Below are 14,377 nucleotides of genomic sequence, written 5' to 3' on the forward strand. Positions count from 1 at the left end.
TGACTTGGTCAACCCCGACCCGGCTTCAGGAGCCTTCCAGGTGACCCGGCAACAACTTTGAAACCTTTCTTAGAAGCCGCGATTGACTGCAGCCGCCCCGGACTCCAGCTGAAAGCTATGGGCCCCCCAGAGGCCTCCCTCCGCGCAAGCCAAGAGGGCTTGGCAGGCCGCGCGGGCTAAGGCGGCACAGCCGTAGTTGTTTAACACAATTAGAAACTGTTGCTCGGCCAGCGCGCTGCAACCCCAGTCCGCCGCCATGAACCAGCAACGCCGCCGCGTAAACACCACCTCGGAGCCTCCCGGCCCGCCACTTCACCCCCAGACAGTTTTGGCATCGAGCACAGCTCGGTAAGGGAACCGCGTGGGCCGCCAGGGCACGCATCTCCCGCAAGAAAAAGCCGCCCAGAACAGCCCGGAGCCACCAGAGCCTGGGTCTGCGCGGGTGGGGGCGGGGGTCCAAACCGAGAAAATGGATGCTAAAAACGGCAGCCCGCGTGCCCGCCAACGTGCCCCCAAGGCGCAAAACCGGCCGGGCGGGGGCGGCGAGGGGTCCTGCGGGCTGCGCGGAGCTCAGACCCACACCCGCGCGTTCCGCACCAGGGGATGCGAGCCGACTCCTCGCACATCAGTAGCAGAGGCAGGCGCGCCAGCCTCCTACACAATTAGTCTTCTCCCTCCGCGGTTACATAAGATGACGGATTATCTGTCCACCCATCCAACCTGCCCGCGCGCGACCTCCCACCCGGCCACGTCCACTGACTCGGAAAAGGAGTTGGGAAAAAGCAAAGCCTGTTGAGAAAAAAAGTGCCCAAGGCTTGCGTAACCGCACCGGGCAGGGCCACCACCGCGCCAGACGACCAGCAGCCGCGCGGCCCGGGACCCCAGGAGCCTCTGGACGCCGCAGCCGGGCGCCTGCGCCCCCACCCCACTCAGGTCCGAGGGCTCCGGCCCCGGGCGCGCGAAGAACGCACGGAGGGGCGCGCGGGGCTCTCGGGGCGAGGACGCCCGCGCCATCCTATGCCGGAACGGCGCCGGGTCCCGGCGGCTGCGCGGGGAAGACCCCCGAGGGCCCAGGGTCCGCCCCGGGCGGGCGCGGGGCTCACCTTGTAGACATTTTCCGTGAGCCGGTGCATCTCCTCCGAGCGAGACAGCGACATGGTGCTGGTCCGGCTGCACCACGGACCGGAACGGGAGCGTGAGCGGCGGCGACTGCGGACGCAGCAAAGACTGCGGGTAAAAGACGCGCGGAGCCGGACCAAGAGCGCGGCTGTTCGCCGGCGGCAACCTTTATAGCCGTCCAGGCCCCGCCCCCTATAGGCCCCGCCCCCGTGCGCCCGCCCCCGCCGCACCCGGATCACCGCCCCCGGCCACCCGCCCCCGCCCAGCCGCTGCTGCTAGGCAACCTGCAGGCCCCGCCCCCGCGACGCTTTTTCCATTGGTGCGTTCCGGAGACGGGGGAAGGGGGCGGACACAAGGGCGGAGCTTGTGGGCCGGAGCCAGGCAGTAATTGGCTCGTGGCGCCGTCGATCGCGGGGGAGGAGGCGGAGGCGCACCGCAGGCTGGGGCCCTGGGAACAGCCTGGGGGGCCCGAGCGACAGCCGGGCTGGGGGCGGGGAGGTGGGGGCGGGGTAGCGCAGGAAGAAGGCAGCAGAAGGCGTTGGGTGGGGGGACGCCGGTGGCAAACGCGCGTGGGGGCTGCACTTCGCAAAGTGCCGAGTACCCGCGGCGGGCTCTTGGGCGTCGCTGCCCCGAAGGCGGCCGAAGGCGCAGGGGTCGGGGGCTCGCGCTGAGGAGAGTAGGGTCCCTGGGTGTTTGGCCGCCTGCTGCGCGGGCTTGGCGAAGGACGGTGAGAGGCCGGCGCGCTGCCCGGGGGATCCGGCGGGGTCCCGGAACTTTTGGAGGTAAGTTCACCGGGCAGCGGCGACCCCCAGGCCAGCCCTTCTGAGGAGGGAGGAGGATGGGCTCCGGAGAAGGAAGGATCCTGGGGAGAACCCAGAAGAGGGGTGGACCGTGGGGGGACGACCCTGGGAGGGGTGCATCTTGGGGAGGGGTTGGAGCTGGAGAGGGAAGGGGAGGGACTCTGGGGAGGTGGCGGGGGGCGGGGGGGGGGCAGATCCTGGAGGGGGCGGATGAGGAGGGGAGGGGATTCTGAGGAGAGGTTTGAGGGCTGACAGTTAAGCAAAGAGAGGGCCCTCGTGGGGGCAGAAGACCCTCATTGGGGGGAGTTTCCGTGGAGAGGGAGGACCCCGTGGCGTGGGAAAATCGGGGGGGGGGAGAGAGCTGCTCTAGATGGATGAAGAAATCAGAGGTACCAGGTTTTTGGAGGCGAGTTATGGAGGGTTCTGTTGAGGAAGCTGACCAAGTTGGCACACAGGGTTCCCAGTACAACTCCCTTGGAGGAATATTTACGTGAATTAGACGAATTTAGAGGGATTCTTTCCTTCACATTGTAAACCATCAATTCTAAGTGTTTCCTTTTCATTAAATCTGACCTTCTTCGCCAGCATCACCAGCATCCCATCCCTGGACAGTCACGCCTTCAGCTTCGGACACCCACGACGGACGGAGGACCCCACAGGTAGTTGGGGGCTGACAGTTTGCTCCGCAGGGCTGTTGACCTGAACCGGCCACACGCTACTTCACAAGGATTCGAAAAAAATGGAAGCAGTGTTCTAGAAGTGGTTGTCTCCCTTAACCTCGAGCTTTCGTTTCTACAGACGCTCTTATTTTAACTTTCTTTCCACCGTCAGCCCGGCTTCCTCCACCCTGTTGCTTGCGGTGTTTTAAGGTAGATCCCAGGGTATGTAATTTCCGAGATTCTTTTGGTTGCGAGGGACAGAGAGTCAGCTGAAACTGGCTCTTACAATGAGGGCGTGGTTGGCTCACATGACGGAAGTCAAACCAGTCTTCCTTCTTCAGCGCCTTTTTCAGGCCAGCCAGCGGCAGCACACGCTTCGTCCCTCCAGCCCTGGGACTGAGGTCCACTGGCCTGAATGGGGTCAGGGGCCAGCGTGGAGCTGGGTGGGACCAGGGAAGAGCTGCTGCTTAACCAGAGGGAGGTGGAGGCTGGAAACGTGGGCGTCGTCACTGTGGGGGAGTCAGCGGTCTCAGGGCCGGGCTGTCCGCTGCCTCAGCCGGCACACAGCAGAGAGGGGAGGGGAGCCCCCGCCCCCGCAAGATCCTGCCCGTGCCTGCGCCTCCTGCCCAGTGGGATGCTCACGTTTGGTAGCCGCTGAGGCAGGAGACACCTCACAGCCCAGACCGCCATCCAGGTGGGCTGATCGCTCTGCGGCCTCATCTCGGCCTGTGCCCTCCAGCTGGCAGCTGGGCCGGAGGGGAGCAGCTGGGGGGAAGCCAGCGGTCAGAAGAGCCTTCGCAGGGCACCTATGGCAGGTGAAAATGAGCTCATGGAGCCAAGTAGCCTGGAAAAACGCACGGCGCTGATGGCAGGTACAGAGCGGGATTGGCGAAGAGACCGCCTGGGCCTGGACACCTGCAGCGAGGAAGTCCCAGCCCTGCCCCGTGGCCCCCCTCAGCCGCCCGCCCGCCCAGATGCTCAGCCCTTCAGCTTCCAGGATGCGGTCTGAACCGTGGGCCGGCCACCGGCTCCTCTGAGGCCTTTCCTACTTAGGTGGGGGCCCCTTCGGATGGCAGCAGCGTTTGGGCAGGGCCGACTCCCACGAGCGAGGACCTAGGACCTGAGCAGCACCCAGGGCCAGGTGGACCGGATGCCGAGGTGGCCCTGGCGCCCGCTCCCGGGGTCAGGAGGCCCACCTGTCCCGGCACCATTACCAACACCAGCGCCTTCCTCCTCCCCTGGGCTCCGAGAGTCCGCCCGGGGCCTCGGGATCGAGTGGTCTTCCTGGAGGCTGGCCGTCAGTTCAGCTGGGAAACTGTCGCCTGGACTTGGGTTGGGCCCGCCCCCTCCAAGACCAGCGAGAGAAGCCACGGTCCCCTTGAGCAGTGGCCCTTCCCCGCTCCTCTGCAGGGACGAGCAGGAGGACCAGCACCGGCCAGGACCCTCAGTCCTCAGCACCCCAGGCCCGCTGCCCTCGCCCAGACCAGGGCATTCTTCCTGCATTACTTGGGTGGCGGGGTGCAGCTGTCAGGCGTCACAGAAAAAGCAGAGGCCTGGAGTCACCTCTGACTGCCCGTCCTCACCTCCAGGGACGGAGCGACCAGGGCGGCGTGTAGCCGTGGTGCTCCCAGCGCCCCAGCTCTGAGGCCGAGGCCCCTCTGCCCCGCGCACCGGCGCCGGGGCCTGTCGCGTGCGGGGTCGGAGCCGAGCATCTGACCGCGCGGTGCTGCTGACGCTGACCCCCCGCCTGGGGGCCAGAGGAAAAGGCTGGAAGCACAGAGAATCGAGCATCTCTTCATCAGCTTATTTTTAGTCGCGTTATGTAAGTGGCTTCATCTCAACGTCACGTAGGGAGGGGGGGTCTCAGATTTAATTACAGGATGACAGCCTCTGCTTTCAAGCAAGCTGTTCTCCTGGCAAGGCAGGCACAAGGATTTGTGAATCTTTGCTAACGGGAGGAGCCCCTTCTGAGGTGACCGCACACCTTCGCGGGACGGTCACCCTCTCTCTCTCTGACCAGCACCCCCCGGGGTCTGCTGGGCCTGGCCTGGGGGCGGTGGCCGTGTGTGTCAGATCACAGGGAAATTCTGTGCCCTCACGGGCGCCGTCTCCCCCCCACCCCGCAGCCTCCCCGTCTCGCTGAGGAACCGCCCAATCAGAACTGCCTCTCTTTCCTCCTTCCTGGATTAAAGCTCTTGGACTCGGTCACCAGAAAGTTCCAGAGCAGGGGAGCGCGGAGGCGGGGACGCCGTCTCATCTTCCCCGCCCCCTCTGGCCCTCCCTGTCTCCTCCCTCCAGGCCAGGTGCTCTGGGCCACTGGCCCGGGCAGCGTCACTGGGCAGAACTATTCAGATTGCCCAGGGTACTGGGCTTGGGCCTTCAGCCCACATGCTTCACGCCGTCAGCCTTGTCGGCAGCAACGCGTGGGGGTGCCTGGGCCGGAAGCCCGGGGCGCGGCAGGCAGGGGAGGGGGCCGTCCGGACCTGCATCTGCCCTGCTGCTGCTGGGGGAGTGGGCACACAGGGGAGCCGCTCGCAGGGGCCCGTCGCCGGGACACCAGCAGCGCAGCCGTGGGCCCGGGGCAGGTCACCTGTGCAGGTGTCGTGGGGAGGCCGAGGTGTAAACGACGGGAAAAGCACCAAAACCCGTACGGCGCATGGCACGCCCTGGGGTCTGTGTGCCGAGGCCAGAAGGGACCGTCCGGCGCGCGCCCAGCGCCCCCAGAGAAGCTTGTGGGAAGCTGTCCTTCGCTGTGGGGGCTGCACACGGCGACTGGCAGAGACCACAGGTGACGGGGAAAGGCGACACACTGACAGGCACACCTCAGCAAGGCGAGTCGTGGTGACCGTATGTAGCCCCCATGCTTGGCCCATCGCCCCGGGCTTATCGTGGGAGAAAGGTCAGGAATGCCAGCAGAGGGACAGGCTGCACTTCCCTGCCCGGCACACGGGGACACCGTCAGGGTCACCCAGACCGGGGACGTCGGCGTTCCAGCCAAGAGGAGCCCGAGGACACGTGCCGACTCAGTGCCACGTGGGTCTGGGGCGGGTCCCGGGCAGTCAAGGGACACTAGGTGAAGACGAAGGAGGCCCGGATCAAGTGTGGACTCAGTCAGCCAGAGGGCCTGCCCCGGTGGCGGCCTGCGGCGAGCGCATCAGTGATGGGGGCTGGGTGCGGCCTGACGCTGCACTAACTGCAAATCCAAACAGTCCTGTGCAGCTCCTGCTGTGGCACAGAGGGTAAAGGACCTGGCGGCGCTGCAGCTGTGGCGTAGGTCGCCGCTCTGGCTTGGATTTGATCCCTGGTCCTGGAGCCTCCATATGCCATGAGTGTGGCCGAAAAAACATTTTAAGTAAATAAATAGTCCTAAAATTTAAGTCTGTCAAGGGGGGGCACTCCTGACCTTGGCACAAGCTTTTCCGATGACCTGCGCCTCTCCCCGGGGTCTGGGGTTGCTGGGTTCGGCAGGTGAGGCAGTTGCCCTGTCCCCACAGACTGTCCTGATCCCTCTGCCACCTGCCACATGGCTCCCATGCAGGAGGCGGGCGTGGGGGGCGTGGGCCTGGCCGCGGGCCACGCTCCCACCGCCCGGGTGTGGCTCACTCCTCTCTCTTCCCCAGACTCAGACTTGCCCTTCCCTCAGACAAGGGTTCGAGGGCTTTCTCCTCCCAACGAAGACGTTAGCCGCAGACCGGCCAGGTTGCACCCTGCACCGCTCTGCCCTCAGAGGGACCTCTGACCCAGGCCCTCCCCGGGAGGAAGGGACTTCTGTCCATCCGTCTGTCTGTCTGTCTGCAGGAGCGGTCTGCTGGAGAGGGGCCCCGTCGTAGGAGGCGGTGAAGTGTGGGCAGGGGTGTCCTCCCACGGGCCCTTCCTGGTCCAGCTCAACCCTCTTAGCGAGGCTGCCTAGGGTGGTCCCGAAGCTTCCCTGCCGGCCGGGCCGGGAGGGGCCGGAGGGGCTTCCACGGGGCGTGGAGGGGCTGGGCTGGGCGGGGCGAGGTTCCCCGGCAACCGGCCTCTTACATAAGGCGGCATCGGTGTGACTCCAGGTGCCGGTGGGAGGCAGCGTGGGGGGAGCGCAGGGGCGAGAAGAGTCTCCAAGCTGCATGCGGGTGTCTCTCCCTCTCCTTACATCTCAGCGTCATCTTGCGTCTGCCAGCTCGGTCACCCACTTGCTGGTGGGAATACATTAACTGGAAATGCAGATTTAAATAACTCGGGCAGGTGATGAGGCCCCCCGGCACCCGCCCAGGTGAGGCGTGGGGTCCGGGTCGGAAGGGGCGGCCTAGGCTGGGGCCCGAGCTCAGAGGCAGGTCTGGGCCAGGCGGGGGCGGGAGGGGCCGAAGGCCGGCGGCGGGCACCGTCGCCGTCTCAGGGGCCGCCGCAGGGGCTCTCGTGCAGGAGGGGGAAGTTAAGGCAGCCAGGGCCGGCCCTCCTGCCAGCCCTCCGTCAAAAGAAGTCAGTGTTTCGGTGCGGAGGCCAGGGATGGGTGACGCGCAGTGGGCCCCGCGCCGCCCCAGGCCAGCGCCCGTGGTCACTCGCCCCCGAGGAGACAGGGTTCTTCATTTACCCCCGAAACCCCGACTCTGTCTACCCCTCACTCTGCCTCTTCAGTGGCGCCAGGGGCCCTGGAAGTCACCGGAAACGTGTGTCGGGAGCAGAGAGGAGGGAGCCCGTTGTCTGGAAGCTGCACCTGGAGGACCCTCGGAACCCAAGCCTGGGTGTGTCCTTGCGGGTCCTTCCCGGGGGGCGGGAGGCGGGCGGCCCCTCCGTGCGGTGCCTGCTGGTGCCAGGCGCCCCCGACGCCTGCCGCGCGTGCAGATGGCTCCCCTGCCCAGGCTGCCGGCTTCTAATTTCGGCTGCTGGAGGCTCCACGCTCTCTTTTTTTATTCCGTGTTTATTTAAAGCCGGATTTTAAAATCTTGTCTTCAGGCCTGGAATCTTGACTTTGTCTTCTTGCTGCAGATCCTAAAGCCCCACCTAGGATCCCCTGGTCTCCAAAGGGGGAGCTCTGAAGCCAACTCGCGTGGGTTTGTGGGTCACCTTGCCAATGGGACAGAGCCCTGCCTGGCACGGTGACATTTGGATGCCGGGCAGAGGTTTTCAGTCAGAGCAGTGTCGTGTAGTGACCACACGGTCAGAACCCGGAGAGCCCCTGTGTGTTCTCGGCTCCCAAAGGCTGAGAGGTGGCACACGGCTCTCGGAGGGAGAGGAGAGCATCCCCCGCCCAGCATGCCAGGTGTCCACAGGAGAGGGGGGGCCCAGAGCCACCCACCTGCTGTCCCCCGTCTGGGTCCAGACATGTGCCCAGGGCCGGGGAAGAGGGCGGACAGACAGTTCTCACCTGGCAAGTGGGGTTCCTCTCCCGCCTCTCTGCTTCCTGACCCTCAGGGCTTCCTGTTTCTCTTGTATTTGGAACGAGGACACCCGGAGGGGCTCTCTGTGTACTAGGTGACAGGCACCAGGCCACTGCGGGACAGCCACCTTCAGATGGCCGATGCTGGACAGCAGGGGGCCCTGTCCCACAGACAGTGTGACCCACGGACCCCACCGAGTGGCGGCAGGCGCCCTGGAGACATGAGTCCTGGCCCTCTGAGCACACGTAACAAGCCCCACCTGTCCCTGCGGCTCACCGCAGGCCGTGCTGGAGAACGGTGAGGTCCCTGGACAGTGAGAAGGCGAGCCGGCCGAGGGGCCACACCATGTCCCCCAGCTGTCCCCACCCGCGAGCTCCTGCAGCACGTGGCAGGAAGCCTGCGAGCAGAGGGGCTGGGGTCTTTGGAGAACGCAGTGCCTCACGTCCAGGTCTGCAGTGAACGCAGCCCCTGAGCCAGCACAGAACCGCCTAGACAGCTGGGCCGGCCCCCCAGGAGGCCCCGCAGTGGCCCAGCGAAGACTGGGCCGGACTGACGGCGGCTGCAGGGATGCAGGCCAGGGGTGGGAACCAAGCATGTCCAGAACCAGGCAGTTGTCTGGATGGTATTGAAAACCGCAGCCTGGGCCTTCCCGTCCTCAGGCAGTGTGGAGCCGTCGGAAGTTTCTTCACTGGCACGTCCCGTCAGAAAGTAATAGGATTTTGAGAGATATTAATTTAGGTCAAGCTTGAGAATGTCACTCCCCCGACAGGCTCTTGTTTTTTCCCTCAAAGGTTGAAGAAAGAGACATTCTTGTAGAGATGCAGCTTATGGAAAACTGTAGCTATTACCTAGCTGTCGAAACAAAAAGGAGATTCCATCCGCCAGGGAACACAACTTAACTGGCCGGAGATGACCTTTAACCCCAGCCCAGCCAGACGCGGGCTCCAAGTGACCTTTGCAGCGGTGCTCTGTCGCCAGCAGAAACGAGGCCCCTGCGGGATCTGGCAGCTCAAGGCCCTGAAATCTGCTGTTGATTCTCACCCCAATTTCAGACTTTCTCTGCCGCCGTGGGCGCCAACAGCGGTGCCGACTCAGGCCTCGGTTTTCAGAGCCCCAGGCGGGGCCGGTGGTGTTGGATTCTGTTGTGATCTTCCTTCATTCCTTGGCTTGTAGGTTTCCCACCAGGAGAACCCCGGAGGCCTTGCGGGAAGGTCAGAGCCCAGCTGCCTGCTGGGCACAGGCACCTGCCGGGAAGCCGGTGGCCCTGCCCTGCAGCCCCAGGAAGCCCAGGAGGTGGCTTGAGAGGGCAGGTTAAGGGGTGGCGGCTGCAGGACCACTGCCCCCAGTGCTTTGCTGTCAGACTCCAGCCTCGGGCTCCCAGCCCGGCGTCCCAGTGGGCGGAGAGGACGGAGGATGCACCCGGCCCGGGCTGACCAGGGGCCCTGCCCCGGACAAGTGACCCAGCATCCCGGCCCCTGGACTGCGGAGAAGGAGGATGCGGGGCGCCGGCGGGCGGGTGGGCAGGGACGCCACATCGGGGGACCTCCGCTGCCACCTGGTGGACAGCCCAGGAAGACGCCAGGGACGTGTGGCAGGCGCAGAGGGGCGGCCTGGGCGCGGAGAAGGTGGGCTACTTGGCACGTGCAGAGGGTCTGGGAGGGGGCAGGGTGGACAGGCCGCGGGACTGGGCTGCAGGAACAGAGCGGGTGGTGACAGGGCCAGGCTGCCCCGGCTAGGGTGGAAGTCTTGTGCCTGCCCCTGAGTCTGGACCATCAGCAGGCTCCGGGGCACCTGCTCTGGGGGACCAGAGCTCTCCCAAGACGCAGGAAGAGCAGCACCCCAGCCAGCCAGGGCACAGCGAGGAAGCAAAGCGAGAGCCATTGTCAGCCTTCGGGGGACGCGGACAGGGCCGTGAGGCCACCCTCCCTCCACCCCGGGTCACTAGGAGAAAACTGCTCCCTGTGATGTGTATTTTCAGAGGACACATGCCATCTTTTTTTAAAGAATCGAGATAAAATTCACATAACAAAAGTCAGCTTTTTCTCTTTTTAGGGCCACACCTGCAGCATATGGAGGTTCCCAGGCTAGGGACCTGCAGCCGCCAGCCTCCACCACAGCCGCAGCCACGCAGGACGTGAGCCGCGTCTGTGACCTACGCCACAGCTGCGGCAACACCAGATCCTTTAACCCACTGTCCTGGATGGGGATTGAACCTGTGTCTCGGGGCTGCAGAGACACCGCCAACCCCACTGCGCCACAGTGGGAACTCCACTCCTTGGGTTCTTAACCTTCTGAGCCACAACAGCAACTCCCCCACATCAAACCATTTTCAAGTGCCCAACTCAGTCCACCTTAGGGGCGCCTGGATGCTCGCAAGCTGCGTGACCACTGAGTCCAGTTGTGAAACTCTCCCCACCAGAAGGGACACGGGCCCCACCCCCTCCCCAGCCCCTGGCAACTACCCACCTGCTTTCTGTCCCCGTGCCGTCTCACGTGAGCATGACCTTCTGTGCCCAGCGCCCTTCGCGCAGCATCTGAAGTGCGTCTGCGGGGTGGTCGGGGCCGGTGCTTTCGTCCTTCTCAGGGCCGAGCCCCCTTCCAGCGTCAGGATGCCCGGGTTTTGCTCACGTGTTCCCAGTGATGCTACCTGGTGACTGTGCGTGGTGCTGCTGGGAACGCTCAGGTACAGGCTGGGGTCTGCACACCCCTCTTCACTTCGCCCCAGGAGTAGAACCTGGGGTCGCGTGGCAGTTTTAGGTTGCGTTTTCGAGGAGCCACCAAGCTGTCTTTCCTGGCGGCTCCTTCGTTTCGATTTCTGCCTGCAGCACACGACGGCTCCCGCTCCTCCACATCCTTGTTATCTGCTACCTTAAAAAAAATTCTAGGCGTTCCCGTTGCGGCACGGTAGAAACGAACCCGACTAGTATCCGTGAGGACGCAGGTTCGACCCCTGGCCCCAGTGGGTCAGGGATCCAGCATGACCGTGAGCTGTGGTGTGGTGTAGCTCGCAGATGCAGCTCAGATCCCATGTTGCTATGGCTGTGGTGGAGGCCGGCAGCTGTAGCTCCGATTCGCAGCCTGGGAACCTCCATACGCTGCAGGTGTGGCCCTAAAAAGCAAAACAAAAACAAAAACAAAAAAAAGACCCACTAAGAGTTCCTGTCGTGGTGCCGTGGGTTAAGGATCGGACTGCAGTGGCTGGGGTTGCAGTGGAAGGTCGGGTTTGATCCCAGGCCCAGTGCAGTGGGTTAAAGGATCTGATGTTGCCACAGGTGTGGCCCAGGGAACTTCCACGTGCTGCAGGTGCGGCCATAAAAGAAAATTTTCTCTTTCTGCAAAGACACACCAAGGAGAGGCCGAGTGAGCACACAGCAAGAAGACAGCCGTCTGCAGGCTAGGAAGATGGCCCTTGCCAGAGCCGGACCATGCTGGCCCCCTGACGATGGACTCAGCCTCCAGAATTGAGACAGTAAATTCCAGTTGTTTAAGCTGAAAAAAAAAAAAAAAAGATGTACCTTAGTGGGTACAATGTGGCATCTCATTGCAGTTTCCATTTGGATTCCCCAAAGCCTAACTGAATCTCTTTTCACAGACACAGCACCCTTTTTAGAAGCACCCAGACTTCCGTGGAGTTCCGCACCTTTGGCTCGGAACTCCACTGGGGCAGAGAGCGCGGGAGACTCGGTGGAGGCCTAACCGCTGGCACCTGGGGCTCAGAGGTCTCTGACCAAAGCTCGGCTCCGAGAGGAACGAGGGGCTCCCTGGACCCCGTTCAGCCGCATCTTCCAGCCGGGCGGGGTTCCGGAAGCTGCGAGAACGCAAAACTACTCCTAGGAGTTGAGCGAGTCCTGTGTGCCCTTAAGATGAAGCCGGGATCTGGGAAGGCCCCGCGGCCACACCCTTGGCCGTGCGGAGGGAGCGGAAGTCCCGACCCGCTGCGTGCAGACGTCTTGGGCGGGAGCCCAGACCCTGCGTGGTCCCCGCGGGGCTGTGCTGCCAGCTGGCGGCCCGGAGCCCAGGAGCCGGCTCGGCGACCTCCGAGGCCTCTGACCACCCGCCCAGGGGCCGGGACCGCAGCCTCCTCGCGCCGAGCACGTGGCTGGGCGGGGCTCCCCGGGGCCACGCCCCATGGGCGGGCCGGTCCCTGTGCTCGGGAGAGACCCCAGCAGAGATGGGCTCTGTTGAAAGGCAGGCGGGTGTTGGAAACCTGCAGAGCCACCTGAGCCAGGCCTGGCCCGAGGACCACCTGGTCCATCAAATGGAGCCCCCGGGCACTGCCACCCTGCCCCCGGGCTGCTGCTGTCACCACCACGTCTTCCCACAAGCCCCTCCCACTCTCTGGTGGTCTCGAAAAGCCCCCCTGACTGAGGTGCCCCGGCCGCTGAAGGGGATCTGAACAACCCCTCGCTAATGACTGGCTCCCGACACCTCCCTCCTCTGCCCTCTAACTCTGCACCTTAAGGCCCAGGGCACACTTGGGCCTCCAGGCTGACGTTTGAAACTCTGGAAAGCCCTGGTCCGCCTCAGGCGGCTCACCCGAGGGGCTGGAGTCTGACTTGCCCATGGAGCGCGGCCAATCGCGAAAGGCCCGAGCGGCCGGCGAAAGTGTCAAAACAGCACAAGGAGAGGCCCAGCCGAGGGCCCCAGAGCAGCAGGAACAGGTGTCCGCTGGGTGGCTCTCCGCGGCTCACAGGCTGATTAGACTGGGACCTGGGCTTGCTGATTTGGAAACTGAGGCCCCAGAGGGAATTTCCCAGGGGGAGGGGGCGACCAAGACCCCAGGAGGGGCTGGGGGGCTGGGGCTAGAGGCTGGACTCCCCTGCTCCCCCCTCCCCGGGACCACGCAGCCTGCAGGCCCACCCATCGTTCACCCCTGGCTCAGCCCCCCTAATCTCAGGGGCCGTCAGTTTGTGTCTCCTGCCCAGCTCAGCCCCCCAATCTCAGGGGCCCCAGTTTGTGTCTCCTGCCCTGACCCCCTCCTTGGACCCAAGCTCTGACCGCCTACCCAGGGTCCCCCCTCCAGGCTCCCTTTGGGACCCAGTCCCAGGGCCTGTCCCATGGCTTCTCTGCCTGCACTATCAGGGCCTGGGGTGAGTTTCTCACCTTCACCCGTGCCCCCTCCCTCCCCCTTCAGCCTTATGCTCCTAATTCTCCAGTCTCTCCACTTCTCCCTGCCCCTCCCCCCAGACCCCCATGTCCCTCTGGCCCACAAACTGGTCCCTACACTGCAGCCCCTATGAGGCTCTCAGCTCCAGCCTGGCCCCTGTGGTGCTGCAGTGCCACCCAACCCGTCCAAGGCCAGACCCTTGCGCCCCCCCCCTTCCCTCAGGGCCACGAGGGTGATTCTGGACACCTTCGGGGTCCTGTCCTTGACCCCCACACGCCAGACTGCTCGCAAGATCACCCGCCAAGCAAGTACACAGGAGGGGGCGAGGAAGGGGCCTGGGACCTGTGCAGGGCAGGCTCAGCCCCAACAGGCTGCCCCACCCCCGCCCCCTGCAAGTTCCAGGGCCTCCGTCACTCCTGCACCATGTCCCCTGGTCACTTGTGGCCAGAAAAGCAGCTTCACTTGTTAGCTGGACTATCAAGACGCAGCCCAACTCCCCCAGGACAAGGTGACTGTGCTCGGACCTGCCTGCGGGGGAAGCTTGGGTTTGCCGGTTCTTAAATGTTTGTTTACATAGCTTCCAATTCTCCATCTTTCAATCCCCCTTCTCTGCTGTTTCCTGTATTTATTTAGTCTTTGTAGGGCCACACCCGTGGCACATGGAGGTTCCCAGGCTGGGGGTCGAATTGGAGCTGTCGCCGCCAGCCTACACCACAGCCACAGCAACTTGCGATCCGAGCCGCATCTGCCACCTACACCACAGCTCATGGCAATGCCGGATCCTTAACCCACTCAGCAGGGCCAGGGATCAAACCTGCATCCTCATGGTTCCTAGTCAGATCTGTTTCCGCTGTGCCTCGACGGGAACTCCTGTTTCCTATATTTAGAAAAATGTCCTGGTTATAAATCTTTCAGAGTTCTTGCCTGCTACCCCAATGCCCAGAGCATCTGTGGACCTGCTGCCACTGATGGGTTTTTCCTCTTGGTTTTCAGTCATCTGGGCTTCTCATTGAATGCTGCTGTCCTGTACCAAAGACGGTGGGAGCCAGATCAGGCGTCAGTTCACTACACCCGAGGGCCAGATAAGTGTTTTTTGTAAATAAAGTTTTATTGTAACGCACCCAAGCCCGTTTGTCCACACAGCATCTCCATGGAGACGGCATCCTACAGCAGCAGAGTCAGTAGTCAGAGACCACACCCCCGGAGGCGTTTACTACCTGGCTCTTTAAGGAAAAGTTTGGCGCCTTCTCCTTCAGAAGATGGTAAGGAGACTGGCCACCGTAACCCAACCAGATGGAGCTGAACTTGGGGTGGCTTGAGGTTTTTTAAGTCCAT

General features: G+C 63.6%; 1 protein-coding gene and 1 long non-coding RNA gene across 10 annotated transcripts in view; one reads left to right on the forward strand and one right to left on the reverse strand.

Moving 5' to 3' along the window:
- The window catches only part of BAIAP2 (BAR/IMD domain containing adaptor protein 2), a 56,766-nt gene extending 55,504 nt beyond the window's left edge, over window positions 1-1,262 (reverse strand). For all 7 annotated transcript variants that reach the window (XR_007131928.1, XR_007131929.1, XM_047758469.1 and 4 more), the window contains exon 1: window positions 1,104-1,262. Coding sequence is in view for 5 of the 7 variants with exons in the window: in XM_047758469.1 (XP_047614425.1) it covers window positions 1,104-1,157 (54 nt within the window). In the remaining 2 variants the exon portion in view is untranslated. The remainder of the gene's footprint in view (window positions 1-1,103) is intronic.
- A 380-nt stretch (window positions 1,263-1,642) lies between these two features.
- Window positions 1,643-11,476, forward strand: LOC125114821 (uncharacterized). Of its 3 annotated transcripts, none has more exons than XR_007131918.1 (5): window positions 1,643-1,901; window positions 2,505-4,400; window positions 7,193-7,299; window positions 8,727-9,560; window positions 11,276-11,476. It is a non-coding gene; the product is annotated as an uncharacterized LOC125114821 (long non-coding RNA). The 3 variants fall into 3 exon arrangements; XR_007131919.1 differs by having other exon boundaries at window positions 9,109-9,560; XR_007131917.1 differs by having other exon boundaries at window positions 7,193-9,560.
- Window positions 11,477-14,377: the final 2,901 nt, after the last annotated feature.

Source organism: Phacochoerus africanus, chromosome 14, assembly GCF_016906955.1.
Source record: "Phacochoerus africanus isolate WHEZ1 chromosome 14, ROS_Pafr_v1, whole genome shotgun sequence".
Classification (NCBI taxonomy): domain Eukaryota; kingdom Metazoa; phylum Chordata; class Mammalia; order Artiodactyla; family Suidae; genus Phacochoerus; species Phacochoerus africanus.